This window comes from Podarcis bocagei (assembly GCF_964188305.1).
Source record: "Podarcis bocagei genome assembly, chromosome: 4".
Classification (NCBI taxonomy): domain Eukaryota; kingdom Metazoa; phylum Chordata; class Lepidosauria; order Squamata; family Lacertidae; genus Podarcis; species Podarcis bocagei.
Window position 1 is genome coordinate 40583547 of NC_138128.1, and position 23996 is coordinate 40607542.

At 44.7% G+C, this 23996-nt stretch overlaps 1 protein-coding gene across 1 annotated transcript in view; it reads left to right on the plus strand.

The window, feature by feature from the left end:
- Nucleotides 1-14460, plus strand: part of DGKG (diacylglycerol kinase gamma) — a 114803-nt gene extending 100343 nt beyond the window's left edge. The window contains 5 exon segments of the mRNA XM_081192583.1: nt 955-1156; nt 8136-8256; nt 9435-9495; nt 11618-11660; nt 11663-14460. Coding sequence (XP_081048709.1) covers nt 955-1156; nt 8136-8256; nt 9435-9495; nt 11618-11660; nt 11663-11886 — 651 coding nt within the window. The 3' untranslated portion in view covers nt 11887-14460.
- The last annotated feature ends 9536 nt before the right edge of the window (nt 14461-23996 follow it).

Consider the following 23996-nt stretch of genomic DNA (forward strand, 5'->3'; position numbering starts at 1 on the left):
GGTCATTCGTCCCTGGAAGCATCCTTTAAGGCTATGTTGGGAGAGGGTATCTGGAAGCAAATGTGTTGGTGATTTGCCACTTTAACTGTCACAACTTTAAGTGAGGTGAGTTTATCTGTTGTTGAAAGCATTTTAAGTTACCTTATCAGAATGATTTTGCCATCGGGCTTTGCCACTTCACTAGCAGAAGTCACACCAAGGAGTATCTTTCATGCATTTTGCATCAGATGCACCAGCTGCACACCCAGTCTCTTGCTGCCGTTATCTTTGCATAATCTTCCAAATTAATTTCTGTAGGTATCTTACATGGGGTGGCCTTGTAATGTGGCCCATAAGGCTTTTGCAGGTTCAGAATGCTGGGACTTGCCTCCCATGTAGGAAAGGGGAAGTGAGAACATATTCAGCCTGTTTTATGTCAACTGTACTTGGTTCTTGTTTGTTTCTGGGCCCAATTCAAGCTACTGGTTCTCTCCCTTGAAATCCCGCATGGCCTTTATCTTCAGAGAATGCCTCTCTCTACATATGAACACATACACCTCTCCACTTGGTCTAATCTTTCAGCAAGGCCCCGTGCAGGATAGGTCCTTTCAGTAAATGCACAAAAACAGCTGTAAAAAAGTGTGCCGAGTCGTTTTCCTAGCGCCCTTGAGATTTTGGAGTGCACTTCTAAGTCATCGCTCAGCTTTCGGCAGGAGGGGGAATTCAATGCCTTTCTGTTTCAGAAAGCTTTCCACAGTCTTAGAATGATACTCTTGATTGTACATTAATGCTGTGATGTGTTTTGATAAAGGTGGTGTTTTATTGGCTCCTTGGCAGTTAGAAGTCACCTTGGATCATTAGGAAAGTGGGATAGAAGTGTTTAAATAAATGCATAACAATGCAGTGCATTGATGCAGGGCATTTTACGCCTCACAATAGCTTCCTTTATCTTTGTCTCCCACCATTACCTGCCAGTGTGATGGAACGGTTCTGGATCTGAGTAGCACTTCACTGGAAGGTATCGCAGTCCTCAACATTCCCAGCATGTATGGCGGCTCCAATCTCTGGGGGGAGACCAAGAAACAACGCAGCTATAACCGGATGAGCAAGAAAGTACCTGAAAAGTTACAATCCTCAGTGGTTACTGATGCCAAGGAACTCAAGTTCTGTGTTCAAGGTAAGGGCATTTATTGCTATGATTGCAATAGGATGAGTGGATGGGAAGCTACAGACATTTTAAGAGCTGGCCTTCTGCAACTGCTGCTGCCCCATGTGTAATCCATACTCAAAAAACTTGCCAGTTTTGAAGGGCCAAAAAGATGTGTTGTGGCTCTCAGCTCAGTGAAAGTGATGGGCACGCAGTGCTTTTTTCTTTAAAAATGTTTAGGGGTACTCTCATTTTCCTACTCATATTGAAATACTGCCCCTCAATGAGGCCAAACTTAAGATTCCCCCCTGAAAAAAGTACTGTGGGCATTTATGCATATGCGCTGAGATATTTGCAAGCAACAGTAATGGGCTGAGAACAAGCAATAACAGAAATTACAAGAACACATCACCTCTGTAATGCAAAGCCGATACAAAAAGGCACAATCCCTCTCCATTTGAATAAATGGGAGCTGTGCCGTAATCCCTGCCAATGTAGAATTTGATGGAGGATTGCACTGCTAAACTTTAGTTATGCCCTTATCAAGTGTGTTTACAAACTCCAGTTCTGCTGCCTCTGACTCTTCTTTGTCCTTTGAAATAGAGTATAACAACCAATCTGTAAAAGTGAATGTATGCACTTTTTGCATGTAGTTTGTGTAATTTGCATATTTCCATACTACCATCCAACTATATAACATTTTCAAATTAGGAAAAGTCAGGTCCCTGCTCCCTAGGGGCTTACAATATTGAAACTGACACCAGGTAGACCACAAAGGAAGGGGAGGGAGAAATAAAGGCAGGGGTAAAATTGATTTGCGTTGATTTTGTATTGTTCACTTATATCACAGCATCCCCATTTAACCTGTCAGCACTCTAAACTAGCAAAAGGGCATTTCTGGCACATGGTGGCATACATAACTTTAGGGTATGTTGGATGAATGAGTCCTTGATGCTTTGACTTGATGTCATTAAAGTTGGTGATGATATTACTGAAGCAGGTGAAGAAACAGAAGAAGCATCCAAGTTTGTTGCAGTGCTGGGATCCCTGGTCTATATAACTCTGCTGAGATGCCCAGTCTGCTGCTTGGAGCTGGCAGCTCTTCTGGCAGAGCTCTCGTGCCTCCAATAGTTGATTGACATGAAGCTTTATTCTTTTTATTGCTATGATGCCATGTGGAGAAGATATTTACCTGCCACAAGGGAGACCTGGCACACCCAGAATAAGCTGGCAATTCTAGCGCTGCAGGAGCTGCTTTTCCAGTTTAGTGGGCAAGGATAGGGCTTCTCTTCCCTCAGGGACTTCAGCTGATACAGATAAAGATAACTGATCTGGTTTGTGTCGTTTTTTTCCTCTTTGTAGCCTGGTAGTTCCTCTCTTGCAAAACTTGGCTCACTTATGCTAATTACCACTTGCTTTGTTTAGAAAACCTTCATGAAATTTACGTAACGCTTCCTATGAAATTAGACCAAAAGCAGGTTACAAGACGGGTAGGTAAGATACCAGAACGATAAGGAAGGAGGTTTTGTTTTGCCTCTCATGGCTCAGTAGAAGTTGCTGCATGCAGGATGGTAGCTGTCACCACAGGAGCTCCCAGAGCAGACGCCTTATAGGTCATCAAGACAGGCGCATTGTGTCACTGTTCACTAGATTTGCTAGGCCCAAACCACACGTGATAGTGGCAAGCCAAAAACCAGGTCTGAACGGATCAAGTCTAAAGTGGGAGGTGGGATTTAAAGTTCCCAAAAGGAACTGAGAAGAGAGCTGGGTTCAAGTGGTTGCAGCTGACATTTGGAGTTAGTGGCAAGATCAGCAGGGTTTACCGTTCAATGAAAAAAACAGCAAAAGCACTATGATTTACAACTATAAGAAAAGTATTGCATATTACATAATGTAGCTGGGCTTTACGTGTATAGCCACTCACAAATTCTCTCTCCCACACTGGACCAGGCCCCTGCAAAACCCTCTCTCTCGCTCTCCCCAACCCATCATTTGCCCACACAAAAACTCTCTCTCTCAAACTCTTCCTCCTGGCACCACCCCAGTCCTCTGCTTGCATCCCATGATAATTCTTGTTCTTGGCTCTCCTCCTCCCACTGGACACACCCTTTGCCCACGAAGTTTGGGGGAGGAGGAGCTTGAATACATGAAAAAGGTGTCCTGTCTGAAATCCAAACAGGACAGGAGACACTTTTCTCCAAAAGAACGATCACATTTTTCTAGGGACAGGCAGAAACCCAAGACCAGAGACATTTCCAGTCCTAACAAGAGGTGGAGTTTATTGGAATCCAGTCAAGATCAAGCACTGAGGATCAGTTTTCAAAACTGAGTAGCAAGTGGGAGTGTAGAGCTACAACTTCACATCAACCAAGCTCAGCAGCAACTATAGGTACAAATATAGAAGGGAAGTGGGCAGTGCAATCTTAAGCATGTCTCCTCAGAAGTATTCCCCATAGAGTTCAATAGGACTTAACTTCCAGGTCAGTGTCGTCGTATAGGACTGCGGCCATAGTTACTTATTTTTTGCTCTCACGTTGAGAGCCAGCCTGGCACTCCTCCTCAGGTCCCGATTGCCTTCCAAGATTGCTCAGCAAGGCAGAGGCTGAAAAGGGTGGCGTGAGGCCAGCTAGAGCTTGTGGACGTGGCAGGGCACACCTGATAATTAGCCAGCCCTCCTAGTGACAGTCTACCATGCAGCATTCAAAGAGCCGTAATTAACAGATCTAAATAATCTTTTAATGTAAGCAACACGGCTGGCTTCCAGCTGTGAGTACGAGGATATCTCTGGAGGAAGGGCACAACAGGGCATGGACAAAGAGGGAAAGATGCAATAAGAATAAGGATACAGTACACTGACTGTCTAGTCCAGGGGTAGTCAACCTAAGGCCCGGGGACCGGATGCGGCCCAATCACCTTCTCAATCCGGCCCGCGGACGGTCAGCGTGTTTTTACATGAGTAGAATGTGTCCTTTTACAGTATTTAAAATGCATCTCTGGGTTATTTGTGGGGCACAGGAATTCGTTCATTATTTTTTTCAAAATATAGTCCGGCCCACCACATGGTCTGAGGGATGGTGGACTGGCCCACGGCTGAAAAAGGTTGCTGACCCCTGGTCTAGTCCTCCCACCCACTCCCCACTATGGAACCTGTTCCAAAAACACAATCACCATTTCTGCTAAAGAAACAGCCAGGGGCAGCTTGACTTGTTTGGATGAATCATTTCAATCTGCTAGTCTTATAAGCAACTTTTCTGCAGCATGCTTCGTCTCTGCTGCCAGTACACAGTGCTCCAGATTGCCCCACTTAATCTGTGGGTGGATGAGTGGATCTTGCTCCTGGACTAAGATTGAGCTAAATCAGGAGTAGCCAATGTGATGTCTTCCGGATACTGCTGAACTACAGCTCCCATCTCTCTGGACCATTAGCCATACTGGCTGGGGCCTGATGGGAAGTGGAGTCCAACAAGATTCCCCCTCATTCCTGCCCCCTGTGTTTTTAGTCATTCCTCCCTATCATCAACATAAATGCATGGATTTCAGGATGAGGGAGTTAGTTACTCACGCCACACTTTAAAATCAGCATTTTCCACGGGGCAGTTATTTTTATGTTTGTCTTTAACCTGAATTTCATTAGAGGTTGCATATTTAATTTCCTTTTACCCATGCTGGTCTCCTCTGAGTCTGAGTCTTTACAGAAAATGGATCTTGTAGTTTAATTAAATATTAAAGGGCTTCAGCTAATAACGGTGCTGGCGCAGCAGGGCAGGGCTGAGCTGCTGGAAATGAAAAGGAGGCTCGGATTCATGGACCCACAACCACCGGTTTCTCTGAAATGCTCTTTTGGTGAGAGTGCCTGGCTGAAAATAAGAAAAAGACCTATCTATGTACACGTGGGAGAAAGCGGAAAGCATTGGGAAGGAGCCTGGCATAGCAGGTGTTACTTAGGCATGGCAGAATGACTAAGAGGATGCTTTAATACAGCTACAATACAAGCAAAGGAAAGGAAGTTACAGAGGTGGGGAAACAACGCTCTCTCCAGAATATTCCATGGTGACTAATGCAAGAGAATTTTCTGAACGGAGAGGACTGAAGCAGAATCAGAGGCAGCAAGCCTTTGGACATCTCCCTCATTTGGAAGAGTAGATGGCACCTTTTCAAATTACTTTTTCAAACTGGAGGTAATTGTTTGAAGACTGCAACTTTAAGAGCACTAAAGCAGAAGCTGGCAACTGAAGGCCTGCAGGCCATATTCAGCCCACCTGGCTTCCCCTCCTACGCAAGTTTTTCCACTTCTTCACCTCCTGGAATGATTGGTTCACAAGTGAGTTGGCACACAGCAGCCTTGTGAGCTTCCATGCTGCCTTTACATTGCCTGCACAGGTAATAATGGATAACTAACCTAAAAACAAGCACCACCCAGCATATCAGGATAAGGTTTGCAGGGTTGATTCTGAGGAATGTCAATTATTGCTTTTTGGAACAGCTACTTCTGCAGTACACAAAAACACAGATTATTTATAAACTAGGCTTGAGTCACACAAAGGAATTGGTTTAACAATGCAGCTTTGCATGATCTGCTATCAGTCTGATCTTCAGACTTTGTCAGCAAACACCTCCTTCTTGCCCAGGTTAGCATGTTACAGCAGAGCCCTTTGAGGTTTGAGGTGCAAGTAGCTCTGATCCACAGCTTAATTACATTTCTTGTGTCCTGGAAGAAGAAGAAGAAGAAGAAGAAGAAGAAGAAGAAGAAGAAGAAGAAGAAGAAGAAGAAGAAGAAGAAGAAGAAAGAACGAACCACACCAGAGAAAAACAGTCTTGACTGTGTAGACTGTGCCATATTTCAGAGATGGAACATATTAGTCCAATGGGCTCCACTGATCAAAGGAAGGAAATTAAGGCTGTGGGATAGTCTGAGGCCACCGACGCCAATTTCTCGAGGCCTTTCAAGCCAGGCCTAGCTTTGGAGAATTAAAAATGCTGGTTCGCGGCAATGCAGAAGGAAATGACTCTTACTATTAGGACTGCAGGTGCATCCTTGGCATGGACAAATGGTTGGGTGTGAAGTAGGCAAAAGCCTCCAGTTTGCTCCGCTTTCACATTTGTTTCTCCTTGTTTGCTATTCATTGTTAATCTAGGACATGCTTTTTTCCCTGCACAGAAAAGGAAACAAAAAAATAGACCACACACGCGCGCAGCTGAGCTTAGGCAACAGGATTTGCCAAACAAACACCAAAACAGGACAGGGCAAGGCCCAGCTATTTATCATTAGCTGCCGCCTCATTTTCAGTGCCTGGAAGAAATGCTATACCTTTGAGCCAAAAGGCTTCTTCTTAAGATATTTGTGTGATGTGCAACAAATCAGCAACCATCAGTAGCGCTTTTGGGCAGCACAGACTACCAGTGTGTCACCCTGCACACACCCTTCTGAAAATGAGTGGGGTGGAGTGCTACCCCATGTACAGTTGATGCTCCTGCCAAGATGGTAAAGGGTCTGGAAACCAAGCCTTATGAGCAACAGTTGAAGGAGTTGGGTATGTTCAGCCTGGTAAAGAGGAGCCTGATATGATAGCCATCTTCAAATATCTAAGGAGCTGTCACAGGGAGAATGGTGCAAGGTTGTTTTCACCTGCTCTGGAGGATAGGACTGGAACCAATGGATTCAAGTTACAAGAAAGGAGATTCCGACTCAACATCAGGAAGAGCTTTCTGGCAGTAAGAGCTGTTCAACAGTGGAACAAACTCCCATGAGACATGAGAGGCGGTGGAACTTCATTGGAGCTTTTTAAGGAGAGGTTGGGCGGCCGTTTGCCATGGATGCTTTAATTAAGATTTCTGCATTGCAGGGGGTTGGCCATGATGCCCTCTGGGATCCCTTCCAATTCTATGACTCCTTTTGCATTGGATCAAGACATCTTCCTCCAAGGAAGGGCTTCTGTTTCAGGGATATCGTGTTTCTCAAGCCCTTGAAACATTTCCCCAGCAAAAAACCTGGGGAATGTGATTCTTTTCCTAGCATTGTGATCTGGAGTGGTATTGGTATTGGTATTGGTATTGGTATTGGTATTGGTATTGGTATTGGTATTGGTATTGCATGCATGAGAGTTGCATGCACCAGTAGATGGTGCCTGTAATGTCATGAATGGTGAGTGGTATGGCTCGTGCCACAACACCTGTCCCATATTGTGACCTTAAGACTGGTGGGGTCTTCCAGGTGAGGACCCACATAAGAGCAGAAACTCATCTCAAGGCAAAGCAGAATGCAGAGAAACTCCTTGACAGTTTAGTGCTCTTATCCAGCTCTGAATTAATATCACTGCTTTACCTGAGAATTCAATTGCAAGGTGAGCATAGGAAGGTGCTATTTGACTGGACTATGTATTCTATGGTTTGACCTGAAACCTATTGAAACAAAAGTATATCATACACCAAAATTCTCAAGAGGATGAATTCTATGACACACAGAAAGTCTCCCAGAATTACAAAACACCCAAGTAAATTCCTCACACCCCCTTTTATTATTATTTTTCACTCTTTTCTGTATGCTCTTAAACTTTTCCATGGAAATTTCTGCTAAATTTGGCTGGGTTGTGCCGATGTTAAATACTTTTTAAAGGTATAGCACATACATTGCATGTATATATCCATCTGAAGCTTGAGAGGTGCTCTTTCAGATGGCACTGGGCTCAAATTTTTCCATCTTAGCTACTTCGAGAAATATTGAGCTACATACAGCACAGAGCAAAACACACACACAACACCTCAAAGGAGATGATTTGAGGAGACTTTTTGTATGTGACTAAGCTCATCTTCTTGAGCATTTTGGTGTATGGTAGTGTATCTGTTGCAATAAGCTTGAAGTTGATGTTCTAGACATTGCCTTCAGACCACATTTTCTGCTCCTAAGTGCATCTTCTCTTGCTCACTCCTCCCACCCTATGCGTTATGCTCATGGAAGGCAAAGCCCATACTTGTATTTGTTTCATTCACACATTATCCTTTCTCTCATTAGATCTCAGCGACCAACTCCTGGAAGTTGTGGGCCTTGAAGGGGCGATGGAGATGGGGCAGATCTATACTGGACTGAAAAGTGCTGGCAAGAGGCTAGCTCAGTGTTCCTCCGTTACCATCAGGTACCAATCACCCCAGGGTCTTGGTCCCTGCATCTTGCTTTTGCTCAAGTCTGCTGAGAGCTCCGGATGGTATTCAAAGCATGAAATCACAGTACAGCCAGGAAAGCATCACGTGGGGAGTGGGGGCGAGCAGAGACTGACATCTGTTTTTTGTTGTTGACTCAAATTGATGTCTTGTTGGGCCTATGCCACACATAACATTGTAGAGCTGAGGCAGCTATGGCACCCATAAAATGCAGCACTCTGTGCTACAGAAGGATGGATTCAAGTTGTGTTGGAAGGGCCAATAAGTATTTCCACCTCCTAATTAGTCCTGGGTTTGCTAGGCAAGGGAAGCAGCAGACTGGCTGTAGAGGTGGCAGGCAGCCATGCCTACTGGACAGTCCAAGGCGATCAGCACACCACTGGTCACTGCAGCGCCAAATGCTCCTCCTGACGGCAACAGGGACTATATCCTGCTTGTGAGTAAGGGCTACTGACTGAGTGCCTAGTCGTACATATGGGAAACAGGAAAGACGTGTGGTATAGATAGTCTAAGAGGTACAGAGCTGAGAGGACCTCCAGGCCCAGGGGGCATAGTTGGGTTGAGCGATAATCTCCTTCCAGGACCTTTGACAACTGGTTGAAGCAAGCAGAATGTTAAGGGTTCCTTTGGGCAGGTTATGCTTCAAGCTGGTCTGTGAGAGACTTAAGCGAAGAAGAAGGTACCTTGCACTCCTCTCCCTTGACCTCTGTTGCAGGTCCTTGTTGCAATCCTCTCTGTTATTTTTAATACTAAGTTCCAATTTTCTAGCCTTCAAAGTGGTGCATTTGAAAATGAGGTGGCAAAAAGTCCTAAATGGGCAGAAAAAGAGGTGTATTTGAGATTAGAACAAAAATCCATTGCACACAAGGAGTGTTCTAGGAAAACAGGTAGCAGGTTCACATATAAGGTGAATGACATTTAAGAGGTGGATCTGAAATACAGAAATTGACTGTGGTCTTCCTTGCACTCCTCAACAGATCGCTGAGCCATCTCCATTGTGAGTAATAGAATGTAGGGCTAGACCACCTTGTTTTTCTCCCTCTTTGCCAAAAATGTTTGTTATTATCAGCTTGCAACAAGATACAGTTTCTGCCCCGGCTTATCCACTTCAGTCTTGTTAACTTTTTCTCTATGCCTTGCTTGTGGGTTCCAGGACAACCAAGCTTTTGCCCATGCAAGTGGATGGAGAGCCCTGGATGCAGCCACCTTGCACAGTGAGTCGTTGCATGTTATGAAAGGGATCTGGGATATGCAAGTGTAGCTCGTCTCTCAGTGCTAGAAGCTATGGAAGATTGATCTCTGGAGCAGGAGTGACCGATGTGATGTCCTGCAGATGTTGTTGGATTACAGCTTCCATCATCCCTGGCCATTGGTCATGCTGGCTGGGGTTGATGAGAACATCTTGAGAATGCCATGTTGACTGTCCCTCTTCTGGAGAATGAACTGCAGGTGAGACCCAGATCTCAGTTGTGGATCCTGGAAAGGGACTACGTTTCAAAATCAGCTTTTATTTCACATGGAAACAGTGAAGCAAAATAACTATAATATCCTAGCAAATAGCCCTCTACAATTTTAGAAGGAGGAAGCATGATTTTCCTGTCTCCTTTGATGTTATATTCTCAAACCCTTTCTCAGCAATGACAGTTACATTTGTATTCCTAATGGAAAATCAAAGGGGAAAGAGGGAGAGACCTATGGTGGTTGTACACGGCTACAACATTATGGACATTGCTGTACCTTCTGTGTCTCCACACCATTGTACATCATCTGAAGATCAAAGGAGGATGGGCTAGACATGTAAAAAAGACGGATGGTCCTCTGTTATTTGCGAATGAGTAGAACAGAATGTTGCAATGAACAATTTCAGCTGAAAATAAAGGATCTTAAGATTCATGTGTACATACAAATGTCACCAGTGGTCAGGAAATAACATTAGGAACATTTTTCTCATTGGTCATTGAAAACTTTGTATAGTGCCTTTTCTGTTTCCTAGGTTTCCCTATGGGAGTTGAAACCCTTTGACAGAGAAGCATTGGTTGTAACTGTATACTGGTGGTGGTATAAAAATCTTCCCAAAAGCAATTGTGCTGAGCACCTGGAGGCATCCAGTTCCTTTTTCTGTGTGATTCTGGATACCAGCCCCCATCCTTCATATTGCATTGAGGCCTTGTGGCAGATGACTTGTCAGACAGGAAATGCTTTATGTGGCTTCCTGGGAGCCTGCCTGCCACCCCTGAACCATCTCAGGGGGTTGTCCTGATCCTCTACTGCCTCCACACCCACCCAGAGGTCTTAAGGTCGTATCACAGTGCTGCCTCCAGTTTGATTGGTATTCCGATAAGCAGCCTTGCTCATGTTGCATAAGGAACTGGGCAGACTTGTCCTTCCTTTCCCTGCTTCCTGATGCAAGAGGTGTGGGGGTGGAACTTGACGGTGGCTTGATTGGGTCACAGGAGGGTACTCTGGCACCCCATACATTTAAAGCAGTCTTCTACAACAACATCTGGATGGCCACAGGCTCCTCATCCCTGCTTCCATCCGTGAAAGCAAAAGCACTGTTGCAGTTTAAAAGGGCTGCTGGATAAAATCAGACACATGTTCAAGTGCAGATGTGGCCCACTGGAACTGCCCAGTTTTCAATGGGATACTGTCCCTGCTCCCCACACACCCACATACAATCCACAGCAAGGTGCCTCCTGGTCACTTATCCAAGGCATCTTCACTTGGTTGCAAGTGGTCAAAAGCCAGGTGCAAAATATGCCTGGCTAATTTTGAACACTGCTTATACCACTTTAAAAGTCCTGGCTTCCCCTCAAAGAATCCTGGGAACTGAAATTCATTAAGGATGCTTCAGAGACCCCTATTCCGCTCGCAGAGCTACAAGTCCAAAAGTTCCTTGGGATGAGGGATTGATTGATAAACCACTCCGAGAATTATGGGTCTCAGGTGGGAATAACAACTCTCAGTGCCCTTAACAAACTACAGCTGCCAGGATTTTTGGGGTGGGGGTGGGGGAACCATGACCCTTAAGGTGATATAGGTATAGGGCAGAAGGTCTTAGGGGAACCCCTGGCATTTCCAGCCAGAACTAGGAAAGGCCACTGCCTGAAATTCCAGGGAGGTTCTGCCAGTCAAGTGTGAACAGTACTAAGCCAGGTGGACCTGCATTGCTGGGGTTGGACTACAAGACCCTTGGGGTCCCTTCCAGCTCTACAATTTGATGATTCTATGACCAGTGGGTCAGATTTGGCATAAGACAGCTTCCTATGTTCCTTGAGCTCTTGGCATCATGGCTGTTGCAATGCTCTAATCCCGATGCTATTTCTTTCCGTTCAGATTAAAATCACCCACAAAAGCCAAGTGCCGATGTTACTGGGACCTCCCCAAAAGAGCAGCTTCTTCTTCCTGAGGAGGAGGAACCGAACTCGAGACTAATCTGCAACCAAGCAAAAGAACCATCTTCCGAAGCAGCAGTTCTCCATTCCAGTGGCAGTCGACCGCACAGGGGGAAAGCCTATGGAAAGAAACCTTCATCTCTTCAGATCTCCTGGCTTCTGAATCTGCTTCGGAAACATCAGTCTGGAGGCAGCATTATGAACTCTTAGTGGAAAATAACAGGGTTGGCATTCGGCAGCCGAACTGAAATAGCGGTGTGGGTTTGTATATACATGCACACATAGCCACATTCTCTAAATATCACTGGCAGGGATAACACTAGCATTGATGGTTCAGGGGGATTTTTCTCCTCCGCAGCGCCACAGTCTAAGGAGGAGAAACTCTCAAAACTGCTCTGGTTGGGACTGTTCTGAGGAGAGCTGTTCTAGGCGGCCATGAATTGCACAGCCCTGTCTGAAAGCAAACAAACAGACATGGAAAACGGCATGTCTGACGTAGCCCTGCAGATGGGATGTGGGATCTTTTCCATTTATTCGGACTCTTTAGAACCCCAGAAGCTGCTGTTAAAACACCAAACTTGGCAAAAAAACCGAGCTTCACTTATTTATTTATTTTTAAGTATGTCAGAAGACTTTTGGCATCTCGCTGTGCTGCCCTCTTGGGTCACCAAATCCTACACATGATAAGAAATGTTCTTTATTTATTTTTTCCTTAGCTTGGGGGGTGGGGAAACACTGGGGGAGGTAAGAAGGGGAAGGAGGAGGGCACATTATTATCCACCACCCCCAAACTCTTACAACAGCAGTGTCTTTTGCTAGCTTGATTCTAATTTTATTTTATTTTTTTAAGCAGAAGCTGGTTAGGCGTTCCATTTCAGAGGCTTATGAATGCAGAAAGCAGAGATTGCCAAGTGAGGAAACCAGAAAGAGTGAAGTTGACAATAAAAAAGGCAGGAGCCTTTTTTGGCAGTAGAAAGCAAACTCAGGGTACTTTAAATGTATGAATAACAAGTCAGTTTGGTCTATGATGACGATGACAACCTCACCAACTTGGGGATCCTTTCAGCTTAGATGTAGGCCACGCTTCTCTCTGTTAATATTTTTGCGTTCTCCTTTCAGTTCTGGACGCTTTTCTTTTCTTCAGTCTGACCACATCTGACACATGTGAACATGTTTTTAAGTTTTCTCTGGCAGCACTGATTGAGAGCTCTGCCAGAACACACTCTCGTCAGGGGACTGACTTTAGTCCAGTGGCAAAAATTGCAAATCAAGTGCTGGATGTGTTACAACGGCCTAAACATGCGGCAAGGATTGAACCCCAAAACCAAGAGCCAATTCCATGGCTGGCATTTGAATGTCATTAAAGGCCAGCTTGGTCCCATGATGAAATGTAAGCATACACAGAGGTCATCCTAAAGAGCTAATATTCCCCACCACCACCATGTATTTGTTCCTGTAACAGAGCAGCACAGAAGAGAACTCTGAAAAACTCCCAAAGAGGAGAGATTAAAATGGCTCTGTGTTTCAATATGAATTGAATATCCAGGTTAGCTGCTATTCTTCCATGCTCTAACTCTTTTAACTGCATAGACTGTGAGTCAAATTTTGAGTTGTCCAAAAGCAAAACTTGGCAGTCAAGCCACGTTGGGTTTGGATCCACCAGTAGCCCACATGCCACCTTGGTGCAATTCCTATTTTTTCTTCAAGAGAGGAATCCATGAACAGCTTGAATAGCCTGTAACATAACTCCTCTTCAAAGCAGACCAGTCATTGGCAAATGGGCCTATGAAAGATTGTTTTTATTACATCATCAAAGGAAAAGAGTCTGAGCCAGACAATGTTCTTAATGTAACCTTCTTCTGTGTGAGATAGCCTTGCAGGGTTTTGTTTGGGTGCCTCTTTGCCCTGGTTTGAAGCCGCTCAGGGTCAGCAAGCACATCTCATTCACATTTAACTGCAGAAGAATAAGGAAGTGTCAACTGACTCTCCTTGTTGGCTGACAGGACCACGTGGAAGGCTCGCCTCTGCATATCTGAAAGAAAGGAATGCAATCTTTGATTTATTCTTTGCAAGTGGAAAAAGCTGGTGGCACAATTCCAACTATTATGCCTATTTATTTTACTGCTTAAATAATGAGGAAGGGTGTTCTCAGCTAATGTAATTCTTTCTAGATGAAGTCACTTGGCTTCACCTAGAACAAACCCTGCCTAACTCTCTCAATAAGCTAGGAAATCTGGTGGAGACCTTGGCATCCATGACAATATGACTGTATTTTCATAGATAACTGCGTTGCCGTCACGAACCCCACAGTGTTACATTTGGGACCCATTCAGATGATAGCATTTATCTGAGCAAGAAGCAAAAGGCAGAACAAACTGTGGTGGCTGTGCAGATTTGTTCTTACAGCTGGAAATTGAGGAATCTCCCCAAAGAGGGATATTTTGGCTTTGTGGTCTCAGGAATGATTAAGCCTATTTACTGTGTTACCTCTTTAGGGCTGCATGACAGCTGCTTCCACAGAGGGACCATTTACACTCAACATCCGAAGACTCCATGTGCTGCTTATTTTTGTGGGGCAGAAGATACCCCATTGGCTGCCAGCTACATTATCCTACCTGCTTCCCCTTCTCCCTTCCCAAAGCTCCATTTCCTTCCTGCTCAACTCACCTGTCTCTGAACGTTTTTGCATCACCATATCTTTGTCTCTTTTTTTTCTGTATTCTGCTTCTTTTCAGGGTTTTTGGTTCAATGCTGCAAATATAGCTTGTTCTCTCTTTTCTCAAATATAATTAACTTCTGCCATTGAATTGATATTTAGCTTGGTTTGGTTTGGGTTTAATTGACTGTACAGCAAAGAACAAAGGAAAATAATTTATCCAGAAGTCAGCAGCTAGAAGCTCAGGATTCTTGAGTTGCCAAGGAGAAAAACAACACAGCGCAAATTCTGTCCCCCTTGGGGATTTCCATGCAGTTGCAACTAGATCTTAGCCCACTTTATCAATCTGGTGCAAAAGTAAAGGAGAGGCAAGTGTTAAGCACTAGGCATTTCTGTCTCCCCCAATCTGGTACCCTCCAGATACTCTGGACTGTAACTGGTCGTTGTCCTGACCATCATCCCTGACCATTGTCCATGCTAAGCTATAGTCCAAAATACATGGAGAGCACCAACTTGGGGAAGACTGAAGTAGATTCTTAACAATAAAGGTAGTAAGATACTAACCGAGAAAACTAAAGGCAATGGGCCAGGATTCAGTACATTGAAAATATTAGTTTCTCCCTCTCTGAAATATGGGGACATGCCTATGCCACAAATTTAAGCTGGGTTGCTGATGAGTCCCTTCCTCAGGGAACTATGATTCTATGAAGAGGACCAGTAACAGAATTCTCAGGCCCCTAACAAAAACTATAATTCTTAGTTGGGGGAAGTCATAACAATTAAACTGGCATAAAGCACAACTATGAAACTGGTGTTTGTAGACATGCTGTGGGTGATTTGATTCAGGACTAGCAAGCTGGCTTACTGAGGAACTCAATATCTTGTTTCTTATAGGACTGTTCAACTGATAAAATTGCACTGGTTTAATTATAACTAAATCCACCTTCTGACAAGGGTTACTGGTATCTGGATTTGAAATAATTCTGGAAAACCATCAGTGGCTCAATTGTTAAAAGGGAGCAGGAAAACAATCACAGAAGGAAGGAGTCTATATAAACAGTAAATAAATGTTCAAAAAAAATATCTTTAACCAGACAGGCAGTGTAGAAGTAGCTGAGATTTGCGCAGAAAAGAAATCAAGAGCTCAGAATGACTTACAGTATGGGCAACCAAAGGCATATTAAAAATGAACAAATTCTCATAAGGAAAGCAGCTGGACTAAATTCATATCTTAAAATCAGATATTAACAAAGGTTGTTAGGAGATTAGGTAAGAATAGGAAATAGATTCTCTTCCAGACTAGCAAAATAAGATTCTGAGGGTCCTGGAGAAAATGACAATTGAATGGTTCAGGGGACAAGAATACCTAATTGTATTTGCCAGATTCCATGCCTAAGTACTCACTAACACTTATCAGTTGTTCAGCTTTAAACAACTGACTGATTGCCACAAGTATTATGGGCCAAATAGTGCTTTGCTGTCAGGTGTGACTGAGGCTTTGCTACATTTCTGAAATGTCAAAGCGTCACAGAGATGCTTGGTGATTAAGAAGGAAGTAGGAAGGTGCTGTACTTTCAGTGGGGGAATAGCAAAGTTAGCTCCAATGGCATGGGAAGACAGCAACCTTGCTGAAGCTAATGCATCTAATTTTAGATGCCTTTAGAAAATATAACAATGAGCTGGGTTTCATGTAATGTAACCCTAAGTCAAACCATGGCTTAGCTTGAACACAGAAGCATGAGGGCTCCTGGTGAGGAGATCACAGCAGCTCCACTCATGATCCTCCTGCTGCTGAGCTAAGCCATAGTTTGGCTGAGACTGTCCTTTGAACCCCAGGCTCATGGCTTGTCTCCTCCAGACAAACCACAAACTGTAAACACAAGAACAACATTCAGTTGCCCCTCATGTTTAGTCTGGAGTGACACCAACCACAAACCTGGAATTGGATGAAACTAAGCCAAACCATAGCTAAGCTCATGGCAGTACAGGAGGAGGAGTTACAAAGGTGCCACCGTCTCCTCTCTGGGAACTTGCACATTCACACTAAGCCACTGTTGACAGTTCATTAAATATTAATCAGGGCAGCCAAAAACAAAGTAGCATTTTTAGTGTTTCCCATTCAGTAACAAAAATAATAATAACATAATCTAAAAACCACAGTATACCAGCCAGGCTAGACATCACCTCTTATTTGATACCCTAATACAAATAAATATCATAGAATCATAGAGTTGGAATAGACCACAAGGGCCATCGAGTCCAACCCCCTGCCAAGCAGGAAACACCATCAGAGCACTCCTGACATATGGTTGTCAAGTCTCTGCTTAAAGACCTCCAAAGAAGGAGACTCCACCACACTCCTTGGCAGCAAATTCCACTGTCGAACAGCTCTTACTGTCAGGAAGTTCTTCCTAATGTTTAGGTGGAATCTTCTTTCTTGTAGTTTGGCTCCATTGCTCCGTGTCCGCTTCTCTGGAGCAGCAGAAAACAACCTTTCTCCCTCCTCTATGTGACATCCTTTTATATATTTGAACATGGCTATCATATCACCCCTTAACCTCCTCTTCTCCAGGCTAAACATGCCCAGCTCCCTTAGCCGTTCCTCATAAGGCATCGTTTCCAGGCCTTTGACCATTTTGGTTGCCCTCCTCTGGACACGTTCCAGTTTGTCAGTGTCCTTCTTGAACTGTGGTGCCCAGAACTGGACACAGTACTTCAGGTGGGGTCTGACCAGAGCAGAATACAGTGGCACTATTACTTCCCTTGATCTAGATGCTATACTCCTATTGATGCAGCCCAGAATTGCATTGGCTTTTTTAGCTGCCGCGTCACACTGTTGGCTCATGTCAAGTTTGTGGTCAACCAAGACTCCTAGATCCTTTTCACATGTACTGCTCTCAAGCCAGGTGTCCCCCATCTTGTATTTGTGCCTCTCATTTTTTTGCCCAAGTGCAATACTTTACATTTCTCCCTGTTAAAGTTCATCTTGTTTGTTTTGGCCCAGTTCTCTAATCTGTCAAGGTCGTTTTGAAGTGTGATCCTGTCCTCTGGGGTGTTAGCCACCCCTCCCAGTTTGGTGTCATCTGCAAATTTGATCAGGATGCCCTTGAGTCCATCATCCAAGTCGTTGATAAAGATGTTGAATAAGACCGGGCCCAAGACAGAACCCTGTGGCACCCCACTAGTCACTCTTCTCCAGGATGAAGAGGAACCATTGATGAGCACCCTTTGGGTTCGGTCAGTCAGCCAGTTACAAATCCACTGAGTGGTAGCATAGTCAAGACCGCATTTTACCAGCTTCTTTACAAGAATATCATGGGGCACCTTGTCAAATGCCTTGCTGAAATCAAGGTAGGCTACATCCACTGCGTTCCCATCATCTACCAGGCTTGTAATTCTGTCAAAAAACGAGATCAGGTTAGTCTGACATGACTTATTTTTCAGAAATCCATGCTGACTATTGGTGATCACAGCATTCCTTTCTAGGTGCTCACAGACTGTTTGCTTAATGATCTGCTCCAGAATCTTCCGAAATTTAAAAAGGATATCCTAGATATCACAGGAAACATTCTGGAGAACAGCCAACAAGAGGCATGAAATGACACGCTGCCTGATGTTTACTTGGAAGTAAGTCCTGCTGGAATCAATGAGATTTACTCCCTCCTAAACATACAAAGGATGCAGATGACAACCCAATCCTAAATCTGGTGCACTTAGTGTGAAAATGAACATTTATGATCAGGCTGCTCTGGGACAGTAGGCAAGCCAAGAAAAAGATTTAGATGGCTGAAAAATAATAATATTGTCCAATTCCTATAGGGTTAGAGAAAGGTTGCTGAGATGGCTTATAAAAAAAGGGTTAAGAAACAATGCATTGTTTGCCCTCCAAAAATCCACCCTCCCATACAGGGAGAGAAAAATAGCCAGAGGGCAGACACTGAATGAAGGAGAGATACTTAAACAGCAGAAGTGGTTGCAGAGCATCAGAGCAGCTTTAAAACTCAAATGATCTGGCCACACTCAAGATTCCCATAATTTAAAATAATCCTTGCCTTCCACCCAGTGCCAAGTATAACTTGGCAAATTGAAGGCTTTAACATGCTCTTTTATTAGTACACAGCTCTAGAGGCATCTCAACAGTAAGCAGTAAGCTACAGACATTTGCACAAATGAACAAAACATGAACTAGCAAAACCTTGCAGCAGTATGTTTAAGTAGGGTAGCAGCTAGGCTTTGGTAATCAGAACAATCTGGGATAGTGTCATTTTCTGTCATCCCCCCCCCCCAAAAAAAACAAGCGTATTAGTGGATAGAGCATGGGTCAGCAACCTTTTTCAGCCGTGGGCCGGTCTACCGTCCCTCAGACCATGTGGTGGGCTGGACTATATTTTGAAAAAAAATATGAACGAATTCCTATGCCCCACAAATAACCTAGAGATGCATTTTAAATAAAAGCACACATTCCACTCATGTAAAAACAAGCTGATTCCTGGACCGTCCGTGGGCTGGATTGAGAAGGCGATTGGGCCAGATCCGGCCCATGGGCCTTAGGTTGCCTACCCCTGGGATAGAGCAATGTTGGTGAGCAAAACATTCTGCAGTGTCCACTCAGTGTCCACTCTGCAGCCCCAAGAAACAGGTTGCTGCTCATCTTTTTTATAGAAAGGAACCTGAAGATGAAAGATAAGACAAGCCTGGGAACCCACAGCTTCTGGTGTGCACCTTGCAAACCTCAGAGGACTTGCTCCGTGGTGGCACCCCAGTTTTTGAATGCCTTCCCTAAAGAGGTATACCTGGCGCCTACTTTACAATCCTTCTGGTACTAGATTAAAGCTACAGCCCTAACCCCACTTACATGGTAGTAAGCCTCACTGAATCCAATGAGGGACTTATTTCTGTTCTGAGTAAACATGATTGCAGCCTAATATAATCCCTTGGAAGGTTTCCTTCATTGGAGGTATTTAAGCAGAGGTTGGATTGTCATCTGTCACTGATGCTTTAGTTGAGATTCCCGCATTGCAGGGGGTTGGACTAGATCATTATTTCCCAACCTTGGGTCTCCAGCTGTTTTTTCTGACTACAATTCCCATCATCCCTGACCACTGGTCTTGCTAGCTAGGGATGATGGGAGTTGTAGTCCAAAAACAGCAGGAGACCCAAGGTTGGGAAACACTGGACTAGATGACCCTTGAGGGCCCTTTGAATTCTATGATTCTACGGTTTTTATTTACCCAGGCATGTAATGTGTTTTGCATTATTTAGCTGCTGTCATTTTCTATGGCTGCTATCGTTGGTGTTTTATTGTATCGCATTAGGTATTAATTAATTCGTTATCTGTTGTATACCACTGTGGACTCCGTTTTGAAGAAGGGTTATATAGAAATGCTTTGAAATAAATGAAATAGGCCTTTAAATCTCCCAGCGTGGCAAGAGACATCCTGCCTGTTCTCTTTGCCAACTCTCTCATCTGCTCCTCCCCTTCTTTCTGTGAGGCATACCTGGCGCTCTGATCAATTACAGGAAGCGGGGAGAGGGTGGATGAAAGAGCTAGGAGGGAACAGGCAGGAGGAGCCATAGATGGCTTACCTCCTCCTGCAGCACTTGGAAGTTGAAAGGGGGTTGGATATGCCACACTCCCAATCTGGCAGCCCCACCTGTCTCATATAGAACCATTTGGTTTTCTTTTTCCTGTGCTTAGATCTAAGTCAGATATGGGGAAGGTGTGACCCACTGGCCCTTGGAGTCCAGCTGCTGTCAGCTCCAGCCAGCATGGCCATGGCCAGGGGTGAAGGGGATTGCCGTTCAGCAAGATCCCTAAGCAGGCATGTGCCACGTTCATAAGCTGGTCTTTCACTTATTTTTTGCCCCACAAAGGCAAATTTAGTACTGTATATGGAATCATCATTTATGAGCTCATTAGAGTGAGAGAGCTTGGGACAGGGTTTTTTTCTTCTTTTTCCATGTCATTCTTTCTCCATTTACTAGAACTGTTAACCATTGGAAATTCTGGCTCGTATCAGAATGGCAACTCTTTGTACAACAGCCCTGCTCCTTGTGTGGCTGTAAGCTTACTGTGGTTTGTTCCTGAACTGCAATCCCTTTTTCAGGGCGAGGTTATGCCTTTTAGGCAGAAATGGGTCTGATCAAGTGGTTTCCATCACTGCATCTCTATGCTGCAAAGCAGTGCGCCCATTAGACTTCTGCCTCTCTCCTGCAGGAGGCAACAACCTGTCCTGTTCACTCTGCAGGCCTGAGGGAGCCGAGGCAGAAGCAGCAGGAGCCCAGTTTGGCTTTTGCATTGTCAAGAGAGCAACTGATGTGAATTCCAGCTGTGAGGTTTTTATTCCAGGTGATGACTCATTAGCCCAGCTTGATCTCCAGCCCAGGCAGAGTATACAGGCTGACAGCCAGACAAAGCAGCGTTTATTTGTGAATGTCGCAAATGCCTTCTGCATACAGCCAGTGCCCAATTCACAGAGAGCTCCTCTAGGGCCATGGGGGGCGGGCTGCTGTGCTGGCTTCTCCAGTGACATTAGGCATCTTGCTTTATTTTGTGTGGCAGGCAATTTGTGGACTGGGCGCTTTGCAGAAAAGCAGGCCAAACTCTCTGCTCACTGGGGTAAGGTGCTGTTTACTCTCCTGCATTTACATCAGTGTAGAACTTTGGCCAAGGAATCTGGGGGTCTGCACCTGGAACCTTTTGCATAAAGTAAAGGCAGTTTAAGTAAGCAACCTTGTGATACTCCAGTATTTGCACCATGTTTGTTCCTTGCTTATTTCTCTTTCTGTCACTCCGCACATTCAACTTTTTTTCCTCCTCCCATTCTCAGTCTGCACATCTACCATAGTTCCCTCTCCCATCCCTGATCTTTCTGCCCCTCAGTGCTCTGAAGTGTATTTTGGAATATTGCCTAGAAGATAGATTCTGGGGGAATGTAGCTTGCTGAACAGCCATCCAGGATGAAACGTTGAGTCAAATTATTTGCTGTGCTCTGCTTCTCCATGTCGTGAAGGACTGTGCCAGATCTTCCGATCTCTTGTCAGTTTAGTGGGCTGCTTCCTTAAGCCTGGTCACCATCTTGCAAAATACCAGCTATGTGCCCCTTAGAACAGCTGGGCAAGAATGCTAAACAGTGCCACCTCCACCACTGCACAAAATGGCTCAATGCACCACTTTGGCGCCTAAGGAATCGCTGCCCAGTTAAAACAATTCCACTCCAAAGAAATGCAGTCCATTCATATGGTGGCGCTAGAAGCCGGCTCACAATCAACATTTATCACATAATGACCGTTGATGAAACCAGTATTTGCATATATGAATGAAACATGAACCTTTACCAATTAATCCCTTCAGCGAGAACATTTGCACCATCCAGTTCCACCTCAAATGCAACATTTCCAGGTGGAGACATTTCACACGTTCAGCTGAGTCACCAGGTGTTGGGTAATCCAGTTCTGAGAAACTGAATTATATGTGTGCATGCCTGAAACAATCCAACATATATAAAGTACGGAAGCAGTTCCTCTGGTTTTTGGTGGGGTTTTCTTTTTGGTGGAGTGCTGTTAGTGTCATTCATGGGATTGCTTAATTCCTAGGGGTCCATCCCACCACTGCTAAGCACCCGCCACCTACAATGTTTTTATTCGGGAATCATGGCCTTACTGTTGAAATCCATGCTGACGGGGAATGTAGGAAACTGCTTTTATCAAGTCAGACCATTGGTTCATCCACCAGAGTAATGCCTGCACTGGCAGGCGGCAGCCCTCCAGGGTTTCCCAACCCTGCCTGGAGACGCTGGGGATTGAACCTGGGACATTCTGCATGCAAAGCATGGGCTCTACCATTGAGCTACAGCCCATCCCTCAATGACATGACCATCCTTGCTCCTGTCACTCTCACTATCTGGTGGATGAAGTTGCTCTGTACCAGTTCGGTTCATGCTCATAAACCTTCTGAGGAAACAACACAGCAGTCCTATGATATAAATTCAGCGTATGACGACACCAAACCACAAGCAAAACTCCCGATTGAAAACTTGGTATGCACAACGTTTGCCTCTGTTGCAGAAGCTACCAGACTAAACTGCACTTCACTAGCATCTCACTAACCAATCTTCGGGGACTCTCAGTGCAGCCAGAGAGAGGACCAGGTATGTAATGGGGCAAAATGGGCACCTCTCCATTTAGGCTGTAATCAATGCACACCTCCCGCCTAGTGTATTGTGTGAATACAGGCAGCTAGAGTTAATCCTGTTCCTCACCATGAAATGTACTGTATATCCTCCTGAGCATGGACTGCTCTTCCTCCTTTCCCATGGATCTCGATGTAGTTCCCTGCATGGAATTGTGTGAATTCGTAATGTAGCTCATGTTTATATGTAAATCCTAACTGATGTGGTTTTACATCAAATAAAATGACAGTGAAGTAATGGCTAGTTCTGGGGCGACTTTTGATTGAGAGCACCAGCCGGAGTATCACCAACTGCACTTTTCCAGGCACAATAGCGTGACAGTGCTGCTGTCTTGTGTGCCTGAAAATAAGCATCCTGTGTCCAGATTGCAGTAGTTCTCCAAGAAACTTTCTGATTGTTCAGTGTTCAAGGGCAACACAATTGCAATGAGTAGAAAGGAGGACCTAAAAAAGCAAGGACGCCTTCTGCAAAACAGGCCATAGCTAGCCCAGGTGCCGGAAAACAACAGCATCAAAACAAACGGTGATGGCAAAACAGAGGAGAACCCTAGTCATAAGCACAGAGTAGGATGGTGGTGATCCCATTCTTCTCTATGCAAGAGAAAGAATAAAAATGACACTTGACCTGCTCAACCACATTTACAGTTGCCCATCATTCAAGTAGCCATTGGTTACAAGTCATTAGAGGACCAATGGCAACCTCAGTCTCTCTGTCTTCTGGTGTTGGTGTTGCACACATGCGCCACTTTATTGGCGTAATTGTAATACAACCCAGCCACAGCAGAGTCCTTGGCTCCAGGCTATCATTACATTGTCTGTCTTGGGAAAGCGCTCATCACAACAACCCATTGCCACAATCAAGCCCGTAATACCAGCTGCAGTCAACAGCAACGTCAGTCCAAACCAAAATGAAATCTGAGGCTCCTCTCACAGGCAATTGGCAAAATACACTCTAACCAAGGTTCTGGGAGTTCCTTCACTTTTAGCTGGTATGTTCTTGAAGACCACATGTTGGATCTACCAGGTCATTCATTCACAGTTTATTGGGACATAGTCAGACCACTGGTCTATCTAACTATGTATTGCCCACTTATCATTCATGACCATTGACCATGGTGGCTGATGGGGATTCCAATAACATCTGGAGGGTACTGCATTGCTTCCCCTGGATATGCCAATCTGAACAGAGCTATGAGCTCTTGCTTCTAGCCCTGACAGCTAAGGGAGACTTTAGATCACCTGCCTTCCTTGAAACTGGGTGAAGGGCATTGGACTGTCATTTGTCCTGTAAATAACAAATTCTGGATAGGAAGCATTTTGCCCTTGAGCTCCCATGTCTTCTACACGTACTTGGCCTATCTCCAGCTATGACAAAGTCATGAAACAATTGTTGGGGGAAGCAGGGGACTTCCAATCATTTCATCCTCTTCATGTTTTGGAAGTCCAACAAAAAAGCAAGCCCAGTTGTAGCAG